Here is a 25,399-nt window from a genome sequence, read left to right on the forward strand (position 1 = left end):
ATTCATTTTTGTACCCTAACACCTTTCTCAAAGGACTAATGGACACTTTTGAATTCATCTTGAGTTAACTGTCCTCCCTTCTGTCTTTTCAACATGCTTTTCAGACAATCTAAGTTGAATGATGTTTCCTGTGCATCCACATTGTTATCTTTTGACAATTCTATTGTTTCCTTATTATTAGAATAATTTCTCTTTGAAAGGTTCCCATCTCTCCTGAGCCAACTTCCCCTAAGAAGGAGAAGGGAAAGGGTAAAGGGATTCTGCCTGTTCTTTCTCTAAATCCATTGAAGGCTGTGTGTGTCAGCATATACCTTGAATTTTTTTTCTTCATCATGAATTCTAAGACAAATCTCTCCAAGTTTCTACTTAACGTATCAGTTCCTGCTTGTTGATGAAAATCCAGTTTAGAAGAGCAGTTATACTTGTTGCTTCTTCTATCTTTTGAAGACTGACTAGCATTAAGGTAAATAAAGACATTAGTTTTGCTGCTTAAGGCAGAGAGACAAAGCTCTATTGGGTATTCAGGCAATTGAAGTCCCCCATCAACCATACCATTCTTCTGTGCCAGGGTTCTTAACTTTGTAGGGTGCCATGGCCCCGTTTGGCAGTCTGGTGAAGCTTACAGATCCCTTCTCAGAATACTGATGTTATTAAATGTATAAAATAAAATATATAGGGTCACAAAGGAAATGAATCATATGAAAATACTGATATCTCTCTACATATCTATCTCTAATTACATAGCCATCTATTCATCTAATAATCCATCTATTTATCCATCCATCTCTCTGTCTGCCTCCCCCAACCCCCCACCCCTCTCTCTTTCTCTTTATTGAGTTAGTTATTTAGTTCACGGCTGCCAAGCTTGTAGTCTGTTTCCTGAAGTCTTGATCTAATTCCTGCTTTTGTCCTAGTCATCTGACTCAGAGGTGTGCTGGAGCATGTTTGAACTTAGAAAGCCAGTTGTCACATTTCCATAAGACCTTAAAAACTGGCAAGCTCCACAAATCAGGGCTTGATGTGTTTTGTCGATTATCTTGACTTAAGAAAGTGATGGAAAAAATGTTAATAATGCAGATTAAACTCAAATGTTTATTTTGCATACTTTTTTTGTTAAACAACTTGTTAAACATTTACCAGCACATCCCTGTGTATACTCCAATGATAAAATCAATTCTGTTTCTCTCTTTTAGCCTAAATATCTGCCATTTTTTGGGAGGCGATCAGGATTAAGTGACTTGCCCAGGGTCACGCAGCTAGTAAATGCCTGAGGCCAGATTTGAACTCAGGTCTTCCTTACTGCAAGACTGGTGCTCTATTCACTGTACCACCTAGCTGCCCCTAATATATGCTATTCTTGCTCATTCCCATTCCTATATTTTCTCACATCACACCCTTACCCAAAACAATGCACATACAATCCATACACTATTCATACATATCCCTAACTCAATATAATAAGCCACTGTTAGACTAATGAATTATTTGAATGGCAGGGGGAATGGTTACTTTTATTTCTACTCCAATTTTCTTGGTCCATGACAGACACACTCTATACCATTATTCCTAATTTTTATTTTTTGGACACATCTTCAGACATATTATAACATTCTTAAAGCCAAATTATCTTTAGATCACTTCATTTTTTTTCACATGACACTTTCAAGAGAGAGCAAGTCCTAAGAGTAAGCCAAAGTTTTAGAGATTGCTATTACTCAAGAGCCATTAATGCAAGTTTGAATTACTACATCCTTAGGAAGAAAATAGTTCAATTTTGTATCTAGTACCAAAAAGGCTCATTGGCAAATTCATATGAATTTATTTTTTTAATTATTTAAAATGAAAAAGAAAGTGTAAAAACCAGAACTATTTCTTTTCAATTCAATTTTCAAAAATCTTTTTAATCCAAATACAAGGGCTTCCTTGTTTCTTTGCAAGTATAGGGAGTTCTCACCCCGCACCTATTTTCATTTCCTATGCCATTGGTAAATATATGTTCCTCAACAAAGTCTCAGACTTCAAGTCTCCTGGATGGTGTTCCTTTCATTAGCAACAACCTGTGGTCAGTTTGGGTGCTGTCTTATGCCTATCATAGCAATACCCTAGTGAGAACTGCTTCAGAGTTCCTTTTTACATCTCTGTAACTAATGGTCTGGTCATTAACTGTTATGGTTTTCCACTGACATGTAAAATGTTCTAACAGCAGGTCAAAAAATTGTCAAGTGTTCAGAGAAATTGTTGCCTAGCACACATCATAGCTGCTCCACAAACATTTGATGTATTAATGAATGCATGAATGGGAACTACATGAAAAAAAAAAAGGTCACTAAATGGACTATATTTGTTGTATGCTAAATGTTATCCTATTAACTTCAATTTTAAGGGGAGGGGTACAGAACAATTGCGGGAATAAAAGAGATGACTTTTGGTTATACTTGGAGTTCTCAAACATGGATACCAGTCATAGGGCAGCATACCTTAAATAAAATTAATTTCAATTTTAAAGGGTGGGCACAGAGCAATCATGGGAATAAAAGGGATGACTTTTGGTTATACTTGGACTTCTCAACCATGGATACAGTCACAGGGCAGCATACCTTAAGTACAAAATATATAGTGGTCTGCCATCAAAATGTGAGGACATTAACCAGAGTAGTAAAGAATAAAAAAGAGTGACAACAGCAATTGCTAATTCCTAGCAGCAGTGATTTCATTTGCTATTGACTAGATGTACTTACAGGTTTGAATAAACTGAGGAGGTAAAAAAAAATAAAGAAGTGTTAGGTTAACTCATACACTTTAAAAAATTACTTTTTATTGGAAGAATCTATCTTCCTTATCAAGAACAAAATGTTATGATTCTATTCATCACTCTGAACACCAACCTATCTTTTCTTATTGCACAAAAAATTCTTTGGATAGGGAAAAATTTATCAGTTCAAACTTCCTTTAAGTACTTTTATAGGAGAGTTGGACCATGTAAATCACTCTCTAAAAGCCTTTCTAAATTATAAGAAGGCAAAAAGTATTATTGTTTAATTAAATGTTTAATTAATGTTTATTATAGCCAGCATATTCATTTCAAGTCAAATTTATGACAGAGTTGAATTTTGTTTTTTATGCACTGGATGTGCTCTTTATAGAGCAGTGTGTAGTTTATAGTGCATGGCATAATCAATGTAGTATATTTATGCCCATTTTATAGGGCTTGGGATATAATTTTACTATTTAAGTGCTTATAGTGTTTTATAGTTGCTGTATCTTTGCTTTTATGACATAATATTGGTCATTTGTCACAAAATCCTTGGTCAGGAACACAACACCCAATTTCAGTTCTGTTCCTACAGATATATGTGATCTGCTTTATGACAATTTGTTTTATGCTTTAGCTTCCAGGAATGTGTTTTGGTTAGAAGGGGAGACCTACCCTTTCTATACTTTTCTGTTTGTGAGTACATACTCATTCAAAAGCAGGGGATAGAGGACAGAGGGATCCTTACCCACTCTTCTTCATCATAGTCTGAGTGATGTGGGATAGAATCTTGCCTTTGGATCGGGGGCAGGGACCCTGCAGGTTTAGCCTCTTCTTCCCCAGTGTTCTTGGGAGTGGGTGATTTCTTGAGGACACAGCCTGGCCGGGCTGTGTAGAGAGCTAAGAGGGCACTTCTGACCAGCTGATCTTTAAAGGCGTGCACAAAGACCTCCGTCTGGAAGAAAAGGGACAGGGATTAAGAATGCCAGGAAGATTAGTAACAAAAATATTTCAAGCAGAGATAATTATCAGAGATTATATAAAGATAATATTAGCAAAGTGCTTAGTACAGTACATGGCTCACAGTAGGTGCTTAATAAATTACCTGTTCCCTTCTCCCTCCCTTTTTGTGATTCCAAAGAACTGGAAACAAAAGGGGGTACCCAACAATTGGGGAATTATGAATAAATTTTTATAAATGAATTTAATGGAATACTACTATATGGTTGTAAGAAATGACCAAGGGGATGGTTTCAGAGGAACCTGGGAAGACTTGTATGAACTCATGCAGGTAAAGTGAGCAGAAGAACCAGAATAGTTTGTTCAATAAAAACAACATTGTAAAAACAGACTTTAAAAAACTCAAGAACACCAATCAATGTGAAAACCAAGTGATATTCCAAATGACTCATGGGGAAATACACACCCCACTTCCTATAGAGAGCTGATGGACTTAGTTTGCAAACTGAGACATATTTTTTGGATATGACCAGTGCAGCGATTTGTTTTGCTTGACCATTCATATTTGTTACATGGGTTTTGTTTTCTTTTTCTTTTTTTCCAGAGGGAAAAATAGAGGGTGGGATAGAAAAAAAATACATTTTTCTGTTAATTGGGAGGAAAAGAGCCAGTAGGGGGCAGGATCTCTGCATCAAGCTGGGATGGGGGAGGGCATTGTAGACTTGTTTCTCTTAAGTACTATGTATGATAGTGTAAGTATAGGACAGAAAGAAAACTAATCATACCAATCAGTGGTAAATAGTGCAGTTTGGGAATGCTGCCAAGCTCTGGAGCTCTTCTGTTCTAAAAGTTAATGCAGAGGTAGTATAGATACTATGAAAACCATCGGTTTCCATAGCCTTTTCTTGCCTCATGACAAATCCTATCTCTGGAGATGGTTTTCAGTGGGAATAACCATTTCAACAGTAACTACCTGATGCTTTTTTTTTAATGTTGGGAGAAAATACTACTTATCCTTGATATTTTGAGCAGATTTTTAAGACAAAAGAAGCACAGACATATTGATTGAAAGGGACGCAGAGGTAGCTGACTATGTTTTCCTCTTGGACAGAGCTCATAGCGCAAATAGGAAGGAAGGTTTTGCTATCTTCCTTATTATTACTCTCTAAACTCTCCCGCCATAAATTTGTTATTGTAATGTTCAGTTGTTGGCAGAATCCCTGTGAAACAATGTGCAGTGAGGTTTAGTCATTGGTGGTAAATACCCAATAACTACAATAGAAGTGACAGCTACCTTCTGATGAAGGATTTCATTTCATGGATTACCTAATAAATATGCCATGTCTTTGGCTAGACAAAATGTGGGAGGTGTAGTCCTTGACTTTATATATTATATTATACTTAGCAAGAGATAGTGAGGACACAGGGCCTAACTTAGGGTCTGGAAGGTAGTGTTTCAAGTCTTGCAAATCATTATCAAGTCTGCTGTATACTGGCTAAATGATCTTGAGCAAGTCTCTTAACCTCCCAGCACCCTTGAGGAAAATCTCCAACACTGTATGGCAACAATAATTTGCTAATCTGGATCAGAAGAGGCAGTATTTCATGTATGGAAATGGAGGTTATGCAACAGTAAGTGATGTGCTCAGACTTACATAACTACTAAGTGTCAGAGGTGGGATGTGAACCCAGACTTCTCAAGATCATTAGTCCCTCACCTTTGCCACTACAACACGTTGACTATCTATCACTCGGTGAGTTTAGTCCTTAGTCAATGCAAGCTTCAACTTTGTTAAAACTCAATGTGATTATCTACTGCATTGTCTTAATAGGGCCATCTACTAATGGAGATTACTAGGAAAATGTCTACAAATCTATACATAATGAGAACAAAAAATTCTTGAAGGATAGGTAAGTCATAGAGAAGAAATTTTTAACCTATTTCCATGCCTTAGCTAGTCAACTAATTCTATATCATAAATCTTTTTTTTTTTTGAGAGGGGTGTGTCTGGACATGTGATTTCATCAGCCTATGTAACTCCCAGTATGAAAATTCCCTCCACCACCATAGAACAGTTAATCATTTGTTTCTTCCTGGATATTATTTAGATTTCCATGACCCTTCTCTCTCCTGATTCTCCTCCTAACTTCAACTTCCTTTTCAGCATCCTCATCCACATCATGACCACTAACTTTGAGTATCCCCCAAGACTCTGCTCTAGTCTCTTGTCTTTCTCTCCCCACCCCCACATTTTGTCTCACTTGGTTAATTTATAAGTTTAGGTGGAGTCAATTATCATCTTACTCAGATGACTACCACAGATATACATCCAACCCTAGTCTCTCCCCTGAGCATCATCTCATATTGCCAACTATCTTTTCAGTATCTTGAACTGGAAGTCCTATAGGCTGAATACTGAACACCAGTCCCTCCCCTCTCCCAGGTCTTCCTATTACTTTCCTATTTTGAGGCTTCAAGACTTGCAGTCTCAGTGTGTGTTACCCTCTCCTCCTCACTCTCATTCACCCCACATATTCAGTAAGTTGCCAAATACTGTCATTTCCATCTTCCCATCCCCCTTCTTTATACCCCACTCTTCCATCTATACAGCATTTTGGTGTATACCTTGGTGATTACAGCAGAATTTTGGTTGGTCTCCCTGCTTCAGGTCTCTGTCCACTCCAATACATCCTCCACTCATCTTGCCAAATCATGGGTCATCACATCATCCCTTTGTCCTCTCCAGTCTTACCTCCAGAATCTGGTAAGTTCTTCCCAACCTGACCATTATCTACCCGCTCCACATACTCCACAGTTAATCCATGCTGTCCTTCTTGTAAATCCTCACACACATTCTTCTACTTCCAATCTTGGTGCCTTTGAACTATCTCTTGTGCCTGGAATGCTTCCTGGCATCCCAACTCTTTCACTTCCAACTCTGGCTCTCTTCAAAACTCACCTCAGATCCTACGATCCACAGAAGGCCTTACAAGGTCTTTTCTTCCTGATTCCTCTAGTGCTTCAATATGATCTATTCTGTATTTATCTTGCAAGAACCTAGGCATTTTTTGGAGGGGGTCAAGGCAATTGGGGTTAAGTGACTTGCCCAGGGTCACACAGCTAGTAAGTATCCAGTGTCTTGGACCGGATTTGAACTCAGGTCTTCCTGACTCCAGGACCAGTGTTCTATCCACTGTGCCACTTAGGTATTTTCATGTTCTCTCCCCTGTTAGAATGTGAGACCTTGAGGACAGGGACAGGGTTTTACCTTATTGTGTATCCCAAATGCTAAGCACAATACCTGATATAGTACACAATAAATACTTAATAAATGCTTATGGAATTAATTGCCTAGGGTGTTGCCTACTGTATTGAGATAAGTGACTTGACCTTGGTCACATAGATAATATGTGTTAATGGAAGCACTCAAATAGAGAGTTTTCTGATTCTAAAGTTGGTCCTTTATCTACCATGCCATGCAATCTCCAGTTACACATCATAGAACATAATATATTCTATGTAATAGATCATAAACCATGAAAAATTATGAAATTAAATGGACCTTATAAATCATCTTTTCAACTACTATACATTTTCCAGATGTAGAAACTGAGTCCCGGAGAAATTGAATGAAATTCCTAAAGTCACCTTCTAATTCCCACTTCAGTGTTATTTACATAATAATACATCTTGGTAAATCTTATTCTTCCTGATTGTTTCTATCTATCCACTTAATTTCTTCAAGTTCTTGATTTATAGAGTGAAAGAAATTAGGATGGGACACAACCAGAGAAACCATCTAATTCTACCCCATCATTTTACCTATGGGGAAACCGAGGGTTGAAGAGGTGGAATATTTTGCCTGAGATCATATAGTGAGTTTGTGGTATGGCCATGAGTAGAACCTGAGTTTCTTGTCTCCCAGTCCTGTGAGATTTGCACTACAACATGCTACCTACTTAGCACCTAGATGAGATGAATCCCTAAGGCTCAGGGCACCATCTGAGCTACCAATGCTTTCAGCTGATTTAAAAACATTATTTGCTCACCAGCTTCAGGGTAACATGCTACTCTGAATACAAGAAAAATCATAAGAAAGGTTGTGTAAGTCTGAAAAGGAAGGCAGAGAGTAGTTTAGTGGTAAGCAAATTAAAAACCAAACAAAACATAATAGTCAAATGGCAAGCCATGAGATTTTATTAGAAAAAGGACAAAAGGATATTGGAATTAAAAAAAAATAAAATATGAGAAAGGGAAATGCCATGAAGATTGAGTTGTAAAAGAAAGAGAAAGGACTTTTCTGGGAAGTAGATAAATTGAGCCCTAAAACAAACTTGTGCTGCCATGTTGCTAATGGCAAAATACATTATACACATAATTTTCCATACAGCATGGTTATGTACAATACTGGATTTAGATATCAAAAACATGAATTCACCATAATTCATTTTGACTAAACTACTTTGCTGCTGATGGTTTCAAGAAGCTCCCTTGATTTATTTTTATAGCCACACAGCTTGCTGTCTTTGAATTGCTGCTCTGTATCGCCTTCTTCCTCTTACTCACATGGTGGAGAACATTCAAGGGAGACTTCTAAGCTATTCAAAATCATTGAAGCTGCCCAGATAAAGGATGGTAAGCTTAAAGCCCTGAAGGCTTGGTGACTCATTCCTAGAACCATTCTCTCTTCTTCCTCTTCCTAAATATGGAATTCCCCAAAATATCCATAGATCATTGCTGAGAAGAAAAGGATTCTGATATTACTCTTAAAACAAATAAAAGACACTTAGCCCTTTTTTCCTCCCCTTGTTTTATTAGAAAAATTATTAGTAGCATGATGGAGTAGTTAGTGTCAGACCTGAAGTCAGAAAGACTCATGTTCAAATCCCACCTAGTTGTTATGGCTATGATCAAGACTTCCTTGAGCCTCAGTTTCTTTATCTTCAGAATGGGGACAATATATCTGCAGCATGAACCTCACAATACAGCTGTGAGGTTCAAAAGAGACAATATAAAGTACCTTGTAAACTTTAAAGTTTCAGATAAATGTCAGTTATTATTCATTTAAAAACCAAATATCTAAGAGCATATCTCCACAGAGTGAAGTAGCAGGGGGAAAAAAACACTCGTTATTGGAGTCAGGAGAGAGCTGGATTCAAATCCTCCCACTGACAATAAGTTCTTGTTCTTGGAAAACCATTTTATTCACCTGTAAATTATGAATAATGACATTTCCATTATCTGCCTCAGTTTTCTCATTTGCAAAATAGAGATAAGGATATCACAGTACCAAGGCTCATGGGGTTCTTGTGAGAATCAGATGAGAGAATGCATGTAAAGGGGATTATGTAAATGTAGTTATCATCCAAAAAAAAAAACCTTCCTTCATTTATTTATTCAGTCAATCATTTATTCAGCAGACTCATTATCACCTATTTTGCCTGTTTCTCTATGTGTTACATGCTGGGGCATATAAGAATGAAAAGAATCAGAGAGAATGTCATTACCGTAAAATGTCTAAGCCACCCTCACTGTGGTGCCAGTTAGGAAATTGAACCCACAGTGAGATGCAACGACTCATTCAAGGTTATAGGTGATAGGTTCAACACTGGAACTCAGCATTTCCAACTTCCAATTCTAAAGGCTCCATTCTACCATACCGCTTCTGGCATACAATTACAGCATGTCATACCAATGATGACTTTTTAAGTCCTTTGCTAGCAGAGACCATTAGATGATATGTTTTTGAGGACAGTCCTTTGCCCATTCTATATATCCTAAAACTCATATCTGATTCAAAACAGAGTCATTTGGGCAGTTCCTTGTTACTAAATGGTAAATGTACCATCCCAGCTGATGTTAGGATTTGTGGCTGATGCCTAACCATATCTGCAGATTTTTCTGAATTAAAAATATTGTCATTTTAAATGAGCTTTCAACAGGTCTAAATGAATGATGGATGGAATACTTGGAATGATGAAGAATTAAAGAAAAACGTTACTCAGGTAAGAGAGCACAGGGCATATTCTGATGGCAGGGTGTCAACCAATTTGCTCAGAGTTTTTCGTCTTTTTACTTTCCCATCTCCATCTCTCTTCCTTCTCTCCTCCCATTCTTCCCTCTCTAGAATTGTGATTTCATTAGCATAGGGAACTCATGATGAGGAAATCCTTTCTTAGGGTCATAGACAATAATGTGAAATTCTCCTAGAAGGGTAGGTAAGGTGTCTATGAATTTTGGAAAACCCTAAATGTCAGGGGATGGTTTTTGTAATATACTACATGTTAAACAACTAAATTCTGCACCTCAACCATGTTTTTCATGGATTATTTGAAAATGGAGTAATATCTTGAATGTCTAGACACAGCATCTAATTAATAAATAAATTGGAGACCTAAACTTTAGTTAACTTTCCCATCGAGAATGCTTAAAATTGGCTCCATTTCCTACTCTTTGAAGAACATTTCTACCTGACGTATATGCAATACCCCAGGGAGTTTGAGGCCATGTGTGGCGTAGGAATTTTAGAGAGAGGTTCCAAAAGAGAAGCAGAAAGGGTAAATGAAATCAGTAGAGGGTTAAACAGCTATTAAGAGTGATAGGTGGAGTACATCTGTGAAATAGATAGAAGGGCTGTACCAGGCTGAGAAGTGGGCCAGGCCTATGGAGTCACTGAGCCAAAGGAAAGGAATTTGCATGAGATTGTCTGTTAAAAACAAAACAAAACTTAACCAGGTGCTTAGGGTTAAGACATAAATACCCACAAATAGTTTCAAGACCCAAGGCTGAAAATCTTCAACATTATATAGAATAGAGGAAATTGTAACAGTGGCTTGTATCATGTATTTTCAAGTTTGTATTTCTGCCTTGGCTGAATTACTGTTATATGTGTTCCAGGAGTATAGGGTTCTCTCTCCAGAAGAAGGTAAATAGAATCAAAGACCTCTATATACTCCAGGTTGTTGGGGAAAATGGAGGCTTCCCAAATGGGAAGAGAAGTAAGTCTTCAGTGGGATCAAAGGGATCTGAGGTCAAAGAAAGGCAACCTGACTCTTGTCAGTACATTAGAGTGGAGGAGTTTGCACAGAGAAGAAACAGAAGGAAAATGACAGCTACACAATGGTAGCTTAAAATCAGATTTTGAGATTCTCTCTGAAGAGGAGAGAGGTGGATGTTCTGAAAGCAAGAAGCTATATGTCCTCCTCAAAAATGATATAGTAGAGGAAGAAGAGAAGAGTAGCTGTCGTTGGTGATTCTTTACTCAGGGGAATTGAGGTAGTTATTTGCCATCCTAAGAACAGCAACAGAGAGGTCTATTGTCTTCCTTGGGTATGTATCCAAGATATAACAAAGAACCTTTCAAGACTTATCAAAATGGACAGCAATTATACACTGATACTTCTAGAACAGAGGTGGGGAACCTGCGACGTCAAGGCCACGTGGTCCTTGAGTGCAGCCCTTTGACTGAATCCAAACTTCGTAGAACAGATCCTCTTAATAAAAGGATTTGTTCTATAAAACTTGGACTCAGTCAAAAGATCACACCAAAGGACCTGGAAGACCACAGGTTCCTCAACCTCCTTCTGGAAGGAGCCTAAAAACTATTATGAATGATGATGTGTTTGTTTTTAAATGGGAACACCTGTAATTTATCGATAGCAATCCAATTTTCTGTTTATTTTCTAAATAAAGAAGACTCTTTTTTCCAAACTAAATTTCTTATAACAAGGTCAGTCTAAGTATAGAAGGAAAATGAAAATAATTATTATCTATGTCTGTAACAGTAGTATTTAAATTTATTATTAAGGGGGCACAGAAATGAAATGCATAACATTTTAAAAAACAAACATCTGATCACATTCCCAGAAGACTCACACAATCAAAAGAGGGACAACCTTGGAGTCAAGAAGATCTAGGTTAAAGTTATGTCTCTCATAAATATTAGCTATGTGACCAAGAGTTAGTTATTTAACTTCTCAGTGCCTCTAATTAACTTTCTATAAATGAATTTGTTGTTGGTTTTTTAATCACATCCTACTCTCTGTGACCCCATTTGGGGTTTTCTTGGCAAAGACACTAGAGTGGTTTGCCATTTCCTTCTCCAGTTCATTGTACAGATGAGGAAACTGAGTCAAAGAGGGTGAAGTGACTTGATCAGGATCACACAGCTAGTAAGTGTCTGAGGCCAGATTTGAATTCAGGAAGATGGAGTCTTCCTGATTCCAGACCAAGCACTCTATTCACTGTGCCACCTAGCTGCCCATAAATTAGTTGCCAGTAAGCACCATTGCAGGGAATTGCCATGCTAGGAATTCCATATACTGAATATATCACAGATCTGTATCATTCTTACTCCCCTACACCCGGTCCTCAAAATAAATTAATAGATAGATAGATAGATAGATAGGTAGATAGATAAAAGTGTCCAAGAGAAGCACAATGTGCTTTGAGATCAGATGAAAAAGTGATCATTTTTAGTTGAGAAGTGGGGAACAAGGAAAACATTATTACTTTTATAGGTGGTATTTGACCTACCAGGGGTGGGGAACCTATGGCCTCGAGGCCACATGTGGCCTTCTAGGTCCTCGGGTAAGGCCTTTTGACTGAATCCAAGATTTACAGACCAAAACCTTTTATCGAGGGGATCTGTTCTATGAAGTTTGGATTCAAAGGGCCATACTTGAGGACCTAGAGGGCCACATGTGGCTATGAAGTCCTAGGCTATGAAGGCTGGGTAGGATTTCAAAAGACAGAGATAGAATGTAAGGAGATTACTCAAAGAACAGAACAACAATAATAATGATATCTCACAGGATAGTTGGAAACTTAAAATTTGACAGCAGAAGTGAAAATGCTTTGAAAATTTTTTAAAAATGACTTATGAGAGTTTAAAATTAGGAAGAAATCTTAAATCCAATAGTTTTTTAAGAAGCATAATCTATGGCAGGGTAAAGTCCACATTGTTAACAGTTATAAAGATGAACTTAATGAAATTTACCACAGTTTCTGTGTAACAATAACATTCATTCATTCAGATGAGTGTAATAACTGGTTCATATACACTGTACCTGCATAATTTTGGTTACATAGATACTCCTTATATCCTTTTTTTCCCCTTATCTGATCAGGACCAAAACATTTTTAAGAATTTTAAGCTTCTCTTCAATATAAGGAAAACTATCAGCATAATCCATCATATTAACACCAAAACTAACAGAAACCACATGATCATCTCAATAGGTGCAGAAAAAGCTTTTGACAAAATACAACACCCATTCCTATTTAAAACACTACAGAGCATAGGTATAAATGGAGTCTTCCTTAAAATAATAAATAGCATCTATCTAAAACCTTCAGCAAGCATAATATGTAATGGGGACGAGCTAGAAGCATTTCCAATAAGATCAGGGGTGAAACAAGGGTATCCATTATCACCACTGTTATTCAACATCATACTGGAAACGTTAGCTTTAGCAATAAGAGAAGAAAAAGACATTGAAGGCATTAGAATAGGCAAAGAAGAAACAAAGCTATCACTCTTTGCAGATGACATGATGTTAAACTTAGAGAATCCCAGAAAATCAAGTAAAAAACTACTTGAAATAATAAACAACTTTAGCAAAGTTGCAGGCTATAAAATAAACCCACATAAATCATCGGCATTTCTATATATTACCAACAAAGCCCAACAGCAAGAGATAGAAAGAGAAATTCCATTTAAACTTACTGTAGACATTATAAAATATTTAGGAGTCTACCTCCCGAAACAAACCCAGGAACTCTATGAACACAATTACAAAACACTTTTCACGCAAATAAAATCAGATCCAAATAACTGGAAAAACATCAGTTGCTCATGGGTAGGCCGAGCTCATACAATAAAAATGACTATTCTACCTAAACTAATTTACTTATTCAGTGCCATACCAACCAAACTGCCAAAAAATTATTTTATAGAGTTAGAAAAAATAATAACAAGATTCATTTGGAAGAACAAAAGGTCCAGAATATCAAGAGAACTAATGAAAAGAAATGCAGGGGAAGGTGGCCTAGCCACTTTAAATTGTATCATAAAGCAGCAATCATCAAAACTGCTTGGTACTGGCTAAGAAATAGAGTGATGGATCAGTGGAATAGGTTAAGTATGCAAGACACAGTAGTCAATGACTATAGTAATCTATTATTTGATAAACTCAAAGACCCCAGCTTCTGGGATAAGAACCCACTCTTTGAAAAAATCTGCTGGGAAAACTGGAAAAGAGTATGGCAGAAACTAGGCATAGACCAAAATCTCATACCATATACCAAAATAAAGTCAAAATGGGTACATGATCTAGATATAAAGGCTGATACTATAAGCAAACTGAGAGAACAAGGAATAGTTTACCTGTCAGATCTATGGAGAACAGAAGAATTCATAACCAAACAGGAGATAGAAAACATTATGAAAAGCAAAATAGATAATTTTGATTACATTAAATTGAAAAGTTTTTGCACAAACAAAGCCAATGCAACTAAGATTAGAAGGAAGGTAGAAAATTGGGAAAGAATTTTTACAACCAGTCTCTCTGATAAGGGCCTCATTTCTAAAATATATAGAGAATTAAGTCAAATTTATAAGAATACAAGTCATTCCTCAATTGATAAATGGTCAAAGGATATGAACAGACAGTTCTCAGATGAAGAAATTAAAGCCATCTATAGTCATATGAAAAAATGCTCTAAATCACTATTGATTAGAGAAATGCAAATCAAAACAACTCTGAGGTACCACATCACACCTATCAGAATGGCCAACATGACAAAACAGGAAAATGATAAATTCTGGAGAAGATGTGGGAAAATTGGATCACTAATGCATTGTTGGTGGAGTTGTGAAATGATCCAACCATTTTGGAGAGCAATTTGGAACTGTGCCCAAAGGGCTATAAAAATGTGCATACCCTTTGACCCAGCAATAGCACTTCTAGGGCTATATCCCAAAAAGATCACACAAATGGGAAAAGGACCTACATGTACAAAAATATTCATAGCAGCTCTTTCTGTGGTGGCAAAGAATTTGAAATTGAGAGGATGCCCATCAATTGGGGAATGGCTGAGCAAGTTGTGGTATATGAATGTGACGGAATACTATTGTGCTATAAGAAATGATGAACAGGCTGACTTCAGAAAAACCTGTAAAGACTTGTATTGTCTGATACTGAGTGAAGTGAGCAGAACCAAGAGAAAGTTATACACAATAACAGCCAAGTTGTATGATAACTGATATTGATAAACTTAACCCTTCCTGGCAATACAAGGATCTAAGACATCTCCAGAGGCCTTGTGATAGAAAATGCTATCCACACCCAAAGAAAAAACTATGCAAGCTGAACTGTTATTTTTTTTCTCTTCTGTTGAGTTTTGTTTCTTCTTTCTGATGGTTCCTCCTATTGGTTTTAATTACTACTTACAACATCACTAATGTGAACATATGTTTAATATGAATGTAAATGTATAGCCTATATCAGATTATGTGCCGTCTTGGGGAGGGTGGTGGGGAGGAAGGGGAAGAAAAATTTTAAACTCAAAAGCATATGGAAGTGATTACTGATAAATCAAAATAAATTAACAAAAAAAAGATCACCAGTAAAAAAAAAAGAATTTTAAGCTTCTCCCTGCAGGAGTATGGTATGTTAAAACTGTATAAAGCAGAGGAGGAATATATCTATATGCATTATCTATCTAATAGTCATGTCAAAAAGCATGATAGGTAAAAAGTAAATTCTCTCATTATTAGACAAAAGCTTTTGTGTCTAGAGAACAATGTTAGAAAAACCTCTCCTTAAAGTTATAATCATCTTAAGTCTCTCTGTGTGTCTATACAAATGAGTTAGCCTCTTTTTTTAAATTAAAAATATAAGCCAATTTCTGGTGAAGGATAACGTGGTTTAGTGGAAAGAGTCAGGGATCTGAAGTGGGGAAATTTGTTAGATTCCTGGCTTTACAAGCCACGTGAAACTAAGCAAAAGACTTTATCTCTCTGGCCTTCGGTTTCCTCATTTGTAACATAAGAGGGTTGCTCTATATGATTTCTAAGGTCCCCTCAAGCTCTAAATCTTGTGACTTATACATATATCAGCTCTACCTTAAAGAAAAAATAAAAAATACATCAATGAGGTAAGAATGTCCATATTTTTCTCCACACAGAGACAGAACTCTGAAACTTGAAAAATCATATTTCTATTGCACCGTAAGTCATAACAATAGTATATGTTCAAATAGCGAATTCTGCCCCAAACCAATTTTGCTACACTACATAAACAGAATCTCTCTGTTTTTATCTCTGAATCTACTAACAGAAATCTTATGCTATGTAGAGTTTGTTTAACTTAATAGGTTCTTTGCAATTCCAGGCATGAAATCCTAGAAAAAGGAAATATCTGACAGAGACAACTTAAAAAAAAAATCTCCTTGTAGTTTCAAGTGCTGACAGATTTGTTGGTAGGTAAAGGTAATATAGTCAAAGGAAGAAAAAGGAAGGGAAAAAAGTTTGAGCACTGCTGAATTAAATGAGGAGAAAAATAACCCCCCTAAAAGAATCACTCACTGCAGTAAGTTGTAAATGATGTATGAAATGACAAATCCCTGCCCAGTGCACAGGAAGAATATAAATACTGCTTGGTAATCACTGCATGGATACGGTATTGGCTGTAATTTTCAGCTTAGGTGCACCCAGAAAAATCTCACCGAATCTAAGAGGCTGAAGAAATCTAACAAAGAGCTCTAATTAGTTGATTTTGCCACCCCACCTTCATCTTGTAGTGCTTCTGTCTTAAAACAATCTTCTCTTTCTTCTCTCCTTTGCCCTCTGCCACAGACATTTGTCAGCAGCTAGAATCTAATGTGTTAAGCGGGTTTCTGTGTCTGTAGTGTCTCACAACACACACACAAATACCTGAAGGAATTTTAAACCACATTATATTTCCAAAAATTCATGCAGCTGAGAAATGTTTCATCATCACTAATGTTAATAAGAAGTTACATCTTTTAAGCACTCAAAATTATGCTAGTTCTGAGTACTCGGAGGTAGCTGTTAAATTTTCTTTTCAGGAAGTTGAATAATAATTTTAACAGGTCACATTTATACAGCGTTTGTAAAGGGCTTTACATACACAGCCATTTATGGGTTTGATGGTCATCTCTATCCAGAGGATGGTCTATTCCAGGGGTGGGGAACCTGCAGCCTCAAGGCCACATGTGGTTATCTAAGTCCTCAAGTGCAGTCCGTTGACTGAATCCAAACTGAAGGCCACAAGGGGACAGAGCCAAGATGGCAGAGTAAAAGCAGTGACTTGCTTGAGCTCTCCCCCAAACCCCTCCCAATACCTGTAAAAATGGCTCTAAACAAATTCTAGAGCAAACTGAAGGCCACACTTGAGGATGTAGAGAGAGGGTCACATGTGGCCTTGAAGCTGCAGGTTCCCTACCCCTGGTTTAGTCCTCTCTCACATTACTGTCTACCCTTTACAACTGAATACCCATAGGTATCTCAAGGTCAACCTGTCGTAACTCATTACTTTTTCCAATGAATCCTCCCCTGTTTCTAACTTTCCTATTTCTGTTGATTTCTGTCTTCCTTCTGGAAGACCTTGGAGCTATTGATGACCATTTTCCTTCATCTTTAGTATCCAAACAGTTGCCAAGCCCAGTTAATACTACCTACACTATTTTCTCTTGTGTATCCCCATTCACAACATTCATAGGATCAAAGGAGTGTAGACAGAGAGCTGGGAGAAATCTTACAGGCCTTTGAGTCCTACTCCCTTATTTTATAAATGAGGAAATTGAGGCACAGGGAAGGAAGGTGACTTATCCAGACTCACAAAATTTCTAAGTGTTTGAGATGAAATTTGGAGGTAGGTCTTCCTGATTTTTAAGTCCAGTATCCCCTTGTTCAGGCAATAGCCTCCTAATTTATTTCTCTGACTCCAGTAACCTCCCCTCTAATCCATTTTCCCCCATAGCTACCAAACTGATATTCCTAAAATACAGATATGATCACTTCACTCCTCACCTCAAGAAGCTCCAATGACTTTCTCTTACCTACAGAGAAAACAATACTAACTCCTGTTTTTAAATTTATTATATTTTACATTCTGAATTCAGAATTTCTTTCCAGGCTTATTATACATTACTCTCCTTTGTGAACTCATCGTCCTAGTCAAACTACTCTATCTGTTCATTCCCATGTGTGACATTTCATTCCTGTCTCCAAGATTTTGCACATTCTCCAGACAATCTGGAATGCATTCCCTCTTTACCTCCAACTCATGGAATCACAATAATACAGATTTAGATGGGAAGGGCCCTTAGAGATCATCTAGTCCAACCACCTCATTTTATAGATGGGAAGCTGAGGCCCAGAGAGCCAAGGGTAACAAAGCCAGTAAGTGGCCAAGGCTGGATTCCAAGTACCACCTCCTACATGAAGTGAATTGATTGTTTGTACCCTCACCAACCAAGTCCCAACAGAATTTATTTATTTCATAAATACTTATATGTCTGTGTGTTTATATTTACTATTATTTATTTCAATTATTCATTTATTCATTCATTTATTATTTTAGGTGTATGGCACTGTGGTAGGCACTGGGGACGCAAAGACCAAAATGAAAAAGTGCCTGTATAAACATGCATGTATGTATGTGTGCGTGTGTATGTGTGTGTGTATATCTATTTGTGTGTATATGTATGTATATGTATATATATATTTGTGAATATATGTATATTTGTGTGTATATGTATTTATATACATTTGTGTGTATATATGTATTTATATGTGTGTATATGTATGAATGTATATATTTATATATATTTGTCTGTATATGCATGTATATATATTATGTGTAAATGCATGTATCTACATATATATATATATGCTTATGTATGTATACATATATGTTTTTACATTTGCTTTTCTGTGTTTATATTATTTATTGTTCCCTACCCTTTTCAAGAGCGCATAAGCTTCTCGAGGACAGGGACCATTTCATTTTGGTCTCTGCATCCCCAGTGCCTACCACAGTGCCATACACCAAATAAATAAATAAACGAATGAATGAACGAATGAAGAAATAATGAGCACTTAATACATACCTGACAGTCTGATTTCACCTCATCCTTATAATAACTACTTGGTCTTGGTACTATTATTATCCTCATGTTACCAATGAGATAAACATGACTGAAAAAGTCTAAATCACTTGTGTGATTTAGAAAATTGCTGGGAAGGGATTACCCAGCATTACACCAGAGCCTTGCTGTGGCACCATCCTTCCGTCCCACAGAGCTATCTTGGATGTCCTTCCACAGGGGATCTCTCACCAAAAGTACTCAACAAAAATGTGTTCTCATTATAATGCAGTCCCATACCTGGACTTCATTCCCACTGCATTAGGCTAGTTTCCCACTTATCACCTCTCTTTTCCTTAGGAGCCTGTGTACTACAGGGTAGTTTCTCTAACTGGTTCTCCTGGCTGATGTTTCTAAAACATAGTCTTCTGGGAGACCTGAAGCACATATTTTGTTAGTGGCAGACAGTTTTTGATCTCTGCAGGCAATTATACAAGTCCCTACTAGAAAATTATGCTGTACTTTGCATAGCTTCTCCAACATTACGTGAATATTAATCAATGCAGCACAGTAGAAAAAGAACTAGCTTTGGAGTCAGAAGACCTAAGTTTGTTAGAATCTCCTTTCAGCTACTTATCAGCTCTATGACCTTAGACAAATCACTTAACCTCCCTGTGATGATGGGCTTATTTGGCTGCTTCTCCTTGCTGATGTTTCCTGCACTTGGTTTTCAGGAAGACCTAAAACAGACATCCTGAGTTCCAATAGTTTCATTTGTCCCGTGAGGCTATTTCTAATCTCTGCAGGCAACTGTGTAGGCCTCCAGCAGAAAATCCTGCCTTTCAACATTTTCTCAAACACTAAATTAATATTTATTTATGTGGTATAACAGCAACTTTAGGAGTCAGGGGACTTAGATTAGTATTATAGCTTTACTGTGCAACGATGTGTGACATTGAGAAAGTCACATTCCCTAGCTGGGCTTCAGTTACCTCATATGGAAAAGGGAAGGGGGTTGAATTCGGTGATATGTAAGTACCCTTCCAGCTGTAAATCTATAGCCTTAGCCTACTTTGGTAGAGAGAAAAACTGAAGCAGACAGCAGTTAGAAGATATGCTCTAGCCACTAACAGAACAAGGATCAAAAAGCAAGGCACCCTTTTTTCTCTGTTTTGAATGCAAAGACATTTCTATTTTCATACAGAGTTGCTCATACTTAGTCAATTTGGATGATCACCATAGGAAAGGAATAAAACTAATAAAAAGATTCCAATGTGAATTCACTCATGTCACAAAAGCCATGACCAAAGGAAGGAAATGACAGTGATGATAAGAAAAGAGAAAATAAATCTGAGTCTCGAAAAGGTTTCATTTTCTGTATGGGGAAAAATACTCCCTACTATCTGAATCAGGTATAAAACTAGTCCCTTCCCATCTTTCAGTAATGCTTTCAAGATTATTTTTCAAACGAGCATATTTAACATTTCCCATTGCTATGATTGGCAATTCATACAGAAAGAAAGCTCAGTAGGGACTTGATTATTATATTTCCCCCTCCTTTTCCCACCATGCTACATTCTAGCTACAATTTGATTCTTACTTTCTCTGAAAGCATCTTTAAAGAATTCTTCAGGCTGTCTGGAGAATGCTGGCTGGCAGAATTAAGCAGCCCATCTGCGTGGGTTGATATGAGGGGCTGGAGTTGATCAATGTTGCCGAGAACTTCCTTCGCTTTCGCTGTGTTTTCAGGTGAATAGTAAATAAACTGGTATCCGGTACTGAAACAAGAAGTAGAAAGATGAAGTTACCTAAGAGCGCCATATCTTTGCTGCCCCAGTACCAGATGGCACAGCCCTGGAAAGCTAGGTGTCATCGTTCTTCATCGACCAGAGACCAGTAGGCACACCCACATTTTAGAAGGAATCTGACTCAGATTTTATTAAAAGGATGCCTTTTTGGTAGGTTAAAAGCAAAAAACAAAAATCCTAGGACAAATTCTGGACAAGCATTTTCTTCATGGCTGACTACAGGAAGCAGGAATATCCAAAACTAATTATCCCCATGGTGTTCTGGATACTAGTCCCAAAACCAAAATTTCTGGTTTGAGGGGCAGCAGAAGCTATCACAAAGCAGGAGGTGGGGGTGGGGGAGGTCAAGGAAAGGGACCAAATGCCAATAATGCAATCTGCAGAGACCTGTGATGACCAGTCAATGACCACAGAGAAAAAAGATGCTCCTTTTGACTCCCCTCTTACCTTGTTGTTCCCTAACTGGTAGAGATATTTGCATGTGAGGAAGCAGCAACTTGGTTCCCTCCTCCCTTTTAGACAGAATGGGTCATTAATTTTTAAATGGTCAATATACACAATGCATATACATATGCGTACACATATGCGTACCTATGTGTGCACACACATATGTGTATGTGTGTACATGTATACATACAATCAATTCAAGTTAATAATAAGGAGCAAGAACTACTGCCAGTTCACTTCATCCAATTTTACCCAGCAATGGAAACATACTGACCTTCAAGTGAGAAAGAATAAAGACATTCTTCTCGCTTAGAGATCTATTCGTTCATTCAGTTATTCACCAAGCATTTCTTAAGCCCCTATTATATTTATGATATGGCAGGTGCTTGGGATAATAAAGAGAAAAATGAAGCAATCTTCGAGGTACTTCTTGAGTCTATTGAGGAAAATAATGTGTGTACAGAAAATTAAAGTATATACACATTAAATGTATGCATACACACATGTACATGTATACATGTCTGTTTACATCTATGTGCATGGGGGAGGTCCAGGGAACTGGAAGTAACTCCTGTTCCTTATTATTTACTTGGATTGGTTACTGATATATGTATATGCATATATATATGCACATATGTATACATACATACACACGCATATGTGTGTGTTCAAATCTAGCCTCAGACAACTTACTGTTACATGATCCTGAGTAAATCATTTCATCCTGTTTGCCTCAGATTCCTCATCTGTAAAATGAGCTAGAGAAGGAAATAGAAAACCACTCCAGTATCTTTACTAAGGAACCCCCAAATGGGGTCATGACTGAAAATGAAGGAACAACAATGATAGGAAATCCAAAGTAATATACGATGGCATTAGCCATTTGATGTCTAATGATGGTTAAGCATTAGCAACTGGTGGGGTCAGACTAGACTTCCTAGTTAAGGCGGAACATGAACTGAGCCTTGAAGAAAAATAGGGATTCCTTGAGAGGGAGGTTAGGAGGAATGCTGTTTCAGGAATGGTTGGGAGCCTGGGCAAAGTCAAGGATGGGAGATAGAATAGCATATATTTATATAGTTAAATCTGCTAACTGTGGGGATTCCACAGGTTTTTGTACTGGGTTCTTTTTTTTTTCTTCTCTCTCTCTACTATTTAATTTGGTGATCTTATCAGTTCTTATGAATTCAGTTATCATCTCTATGCAAATGACTCACAGACCTAGTTTTCTAGCCCTAAGTTCCCTCTTGACTTCCCATCTCATATCTCCAACTGTGTATTAGGTGTATCAAACTGGATGTCTCATAGACAACTTAAACTCAGCATGGCCCCAAACTGAACTCATTATCTTTTCCCAAAACCCTCTTCTCTTCCTAACGTTCCTATTATTATCAAAGATACAACCATCCTCCCAGTCACTCAGACTCACACCCTAGATGTCATTCTCAATACCTCTCTCATCTCCCCCATACTCAATTAGTTGCTGTCTTGTCATTTTAACTTTCATATTATTTCTTATATTACACTCTCCTCCTTCTCTCTCCTGACATTGCAACTACCCTGACATAATTTCTCATCACTGGACTATTGCAATAGCCTTCTAGTTGGTCCCGTCTCAAGTTTCTCCTTACTTTAGTCCATCCTTCATTGTCAAATTGATCTTCCCAAAGCACAAATCTGTCCATACCAATCCCACCACCCACTTAAGAAACACCAATGGCTTCCAATTGCTTCTTGGATCAAATGCAAAGTTTTCTGTTTGGGATTCATTGCACTTTATAACCTGGCCCCTTCCTTCCAGTCTTTTTGCGTCTTACTCTCCTCCACAGTAACATTTTCTTCCTCACTATTTCTAGCACATAACATTTCATCTCTCAACCTTGGGCATTTGTGTCAGCTGCTCCCCATGCCTAGAACTTCTCTCTTTCTTCTTCTTTCTCTTTCAGTCTGGCTTCCCTGGCTTACTTTGTTTCTCAGCTGAAGTCCCACCTTCTCAGTCTTTCTTCATCTTAGCACCTTCCTTCTGAGATTATCTCTAATTTATCTTGTTTGTACATAGTCATTTGCAACTTATCTCCCCCATTAGCCTCTGAGTTACTGATGATCTAGGGCTCTGTTTTTATTGTTACTATTATTCTTATGCCTTTGCATTCCTACCTTGGCATAATGCCTAGCCCATAGGAGGAGCTTAATGTTTGCTGACTTCACTTGAAAAATTCCTGTACAGCACTGCCTCTGTTTTCTTCTTTTTCTTTCTCTACAAATTTTGGGTTATACTTCTTTTATCTTTTCTTCATTTACTTATCTTATTCTGTTTCTCTTCCACTTATTCATCTGGATTGGAATCTATTTTAACCTGTGTGTGTGTGTGTGTGTGTGTGTGTGTGTATACACACACATTTATATACAGCTATGCATACATACCCATGCATATATGCCTATGCACAGATAGATATTCATTTTCATTAGTCATGCAAATTAAAGTAAGTAGCATATAAACTTATTAGTGAGGGGAAGAGAGAAGAAGATAAAATTGAAAACAGCTCCAAAGTAATGCTTAGTTCCCCCTGGCATCCACATCACTTTCGCCTGCCAAGTTTCCACTTTTTGCACTGAGGTTTTAGTGGAAAGCCCAGTAATCTCTTTGTCTAGAATCCATTCCCTCCTCATCTCTACCTTTTAGCATCTCTCCCTTCCTTCAGCAAAGATGCCTCTTCTCAGGAATCCTTTCTTGATCTACCTGCCCCTCTAAGTATTTAATTACTCTTTTATGAAATCACTTTGCATAAACTTTATGTTTAAGTACCTACCTACTTACTCTCTTTGTCTCTCCCAGCAAATCCTTAAGGACAGGGTATGCTACTATTTTTGTTGAACAGAATTGAACTTAGCTGTTCAAGTTTGTAAATAGTATCTATTACTTCAGACAATGGGGAAGACTTGGGAAAAGATTTTCCCCTTTGTGAATCATTAATTTCTTTTTCTCATTAAATTTGGATTTAAAGTCCTCCTCATCAAAGGCTTCGTCTAATCAACTCATCCTGGGTTCTGTAAAGGTGAAGGAGAAGGCAGACATACCTTCTGGTCCAAGCCTCAGGGGCTGTGGAGTGAGGGAAGGGAAGGGAAATCGGGGCATCCAACAGAGACAGCCCGGGTGGAGAAGAGGTGACTGTGAACTGCTCGATGATTCCTTCTCACTTGTATGCACTTCCATCACTATGACTTGGCTTTTCACTGTCCTATTATTGGAACTGACATATCCCCCCACAGCAAGCTCTTCGAAGGGAAGAGTGCTCAAGGCTATTCCAGTCTTCCACTTTCTTCCTATGGCCTCTTTTTTCAGCACACCTGTCATTTCCTAAGCTCATCTACCCCACTCAGAATACATCCTCTTTGACCCCTGCCATCAGTGGTTTCCTTCGGCCTCAATTTCAAATTCTGCTTTTATTTATTAAAACTGGCCCCTCCTTGACCTTTCCTGCCTTCACTATTCCCTTCAACAGGTGACTTTTTTTTTTTTCATCCTGGCTTCAGGCTTCCCTCTCTGCGTTCGAAATTTCTTTTGACTATATTTCTTGCTATTGCTTTCTGTTTCTTAAACTTTGAACCCTTTCATATGGTGCTAAACTTAATAGGATTAAAGAAGATAGATACAACTGTGCCTAATCCCAGCTCTGTTGTCTTTTTGTCCACTTTCTGTTTTTCTTAATGTTCAGCATCTCTGGCTCTGAGTCTCCTTCATTAGTCCCAGTTTTATTTTTCACCCCACTAGATCCTGTTTCCTTCCTCCTTTTACTCTCCAATTACTACAACAGGACAGAGGCATAATTCAGGCTCAAGATGCCGTATGAGGCTCCTTTGGAATGGAGTTATGCATCAGGACTAGATACCTGGGCTTCATTCATCCTTTTAACGATGAACATTTTACCTAGTGAGGCTTCAAGATTCATCTTCACAATAAAAAACTGCATTAGTATCCAGAACAAAAATAAGGTAATATGGGGGAAAAATACTGTAACACACAAAATAATTTTGAGTATACATAAATATTCAGATACCCACTTAATGTCTTCTTGTTCAAACATGTGGTACCTTTCTTATGGTTATAGACACAATTAAATTATCAAAATAAAAGAAATATAGCTAAATTAAACTTTATAGAGGTGTGGAACTTTAAAGTGAGTCCAAACTTGTAAATCTGCAACATTTGAAAGTCCCACCCAACATCCAAGGCCTATCTCAAACATCCTAACCCTTCAAATTGGAAGTCATCAGAAATCATAGAATCTTAGAATTCAGAGATTAGTGGGATCTGTG

At 37.5% G+C, this 25,399-nt stretch overlaps 1 protein-coding gene across 6 annotated transcripts in view; it reads right to left on the reverse strand.

Moving 5' to 3' along the window:
• Window positions 1-25,399, reverse strand: part of INPP4B (inositol polyphosphate-4-phosphatase type II B) — a 920,894-nt gene that overhangs the window by 163,263 nt on the left and 732,232 nt on the right. For all 6 annotated transcript variants that reach the window (XM_027866808.1, XM_027866807.1, XM_027866810.1 and 3 more), the window contains 2 exons: window positions 20,428-20,605; window positions 3,501-3,707 (listed from right to left, as the gene is read on the reverse strand). In XM_027866808.1, the coding sequence (XP_027722609.1) occupies window positions 3,501-3,707; window positions 20,428-20,605 (385 nt within the window). The remainder of the gene's footprint in view (window positions 1-3,500; window positions 3,708-20,427; window positions 20,606-25,399) is intronic.

Source organism: Vombatus ursinus, unplaced genomic scaffold (assembly GCF_900497805.2).
Source record: "Vombatus ursinus unplaced genomic scaffold, bare-nosed wombat genome assembly UNPS02014784.1, whole genome shotgun sequence".
NCBI lineage: Eukaryota > Metazoa > Chordata > Mammalia > Diprotodontia > Vombatidae > Vombatus > Vombatus ursinus.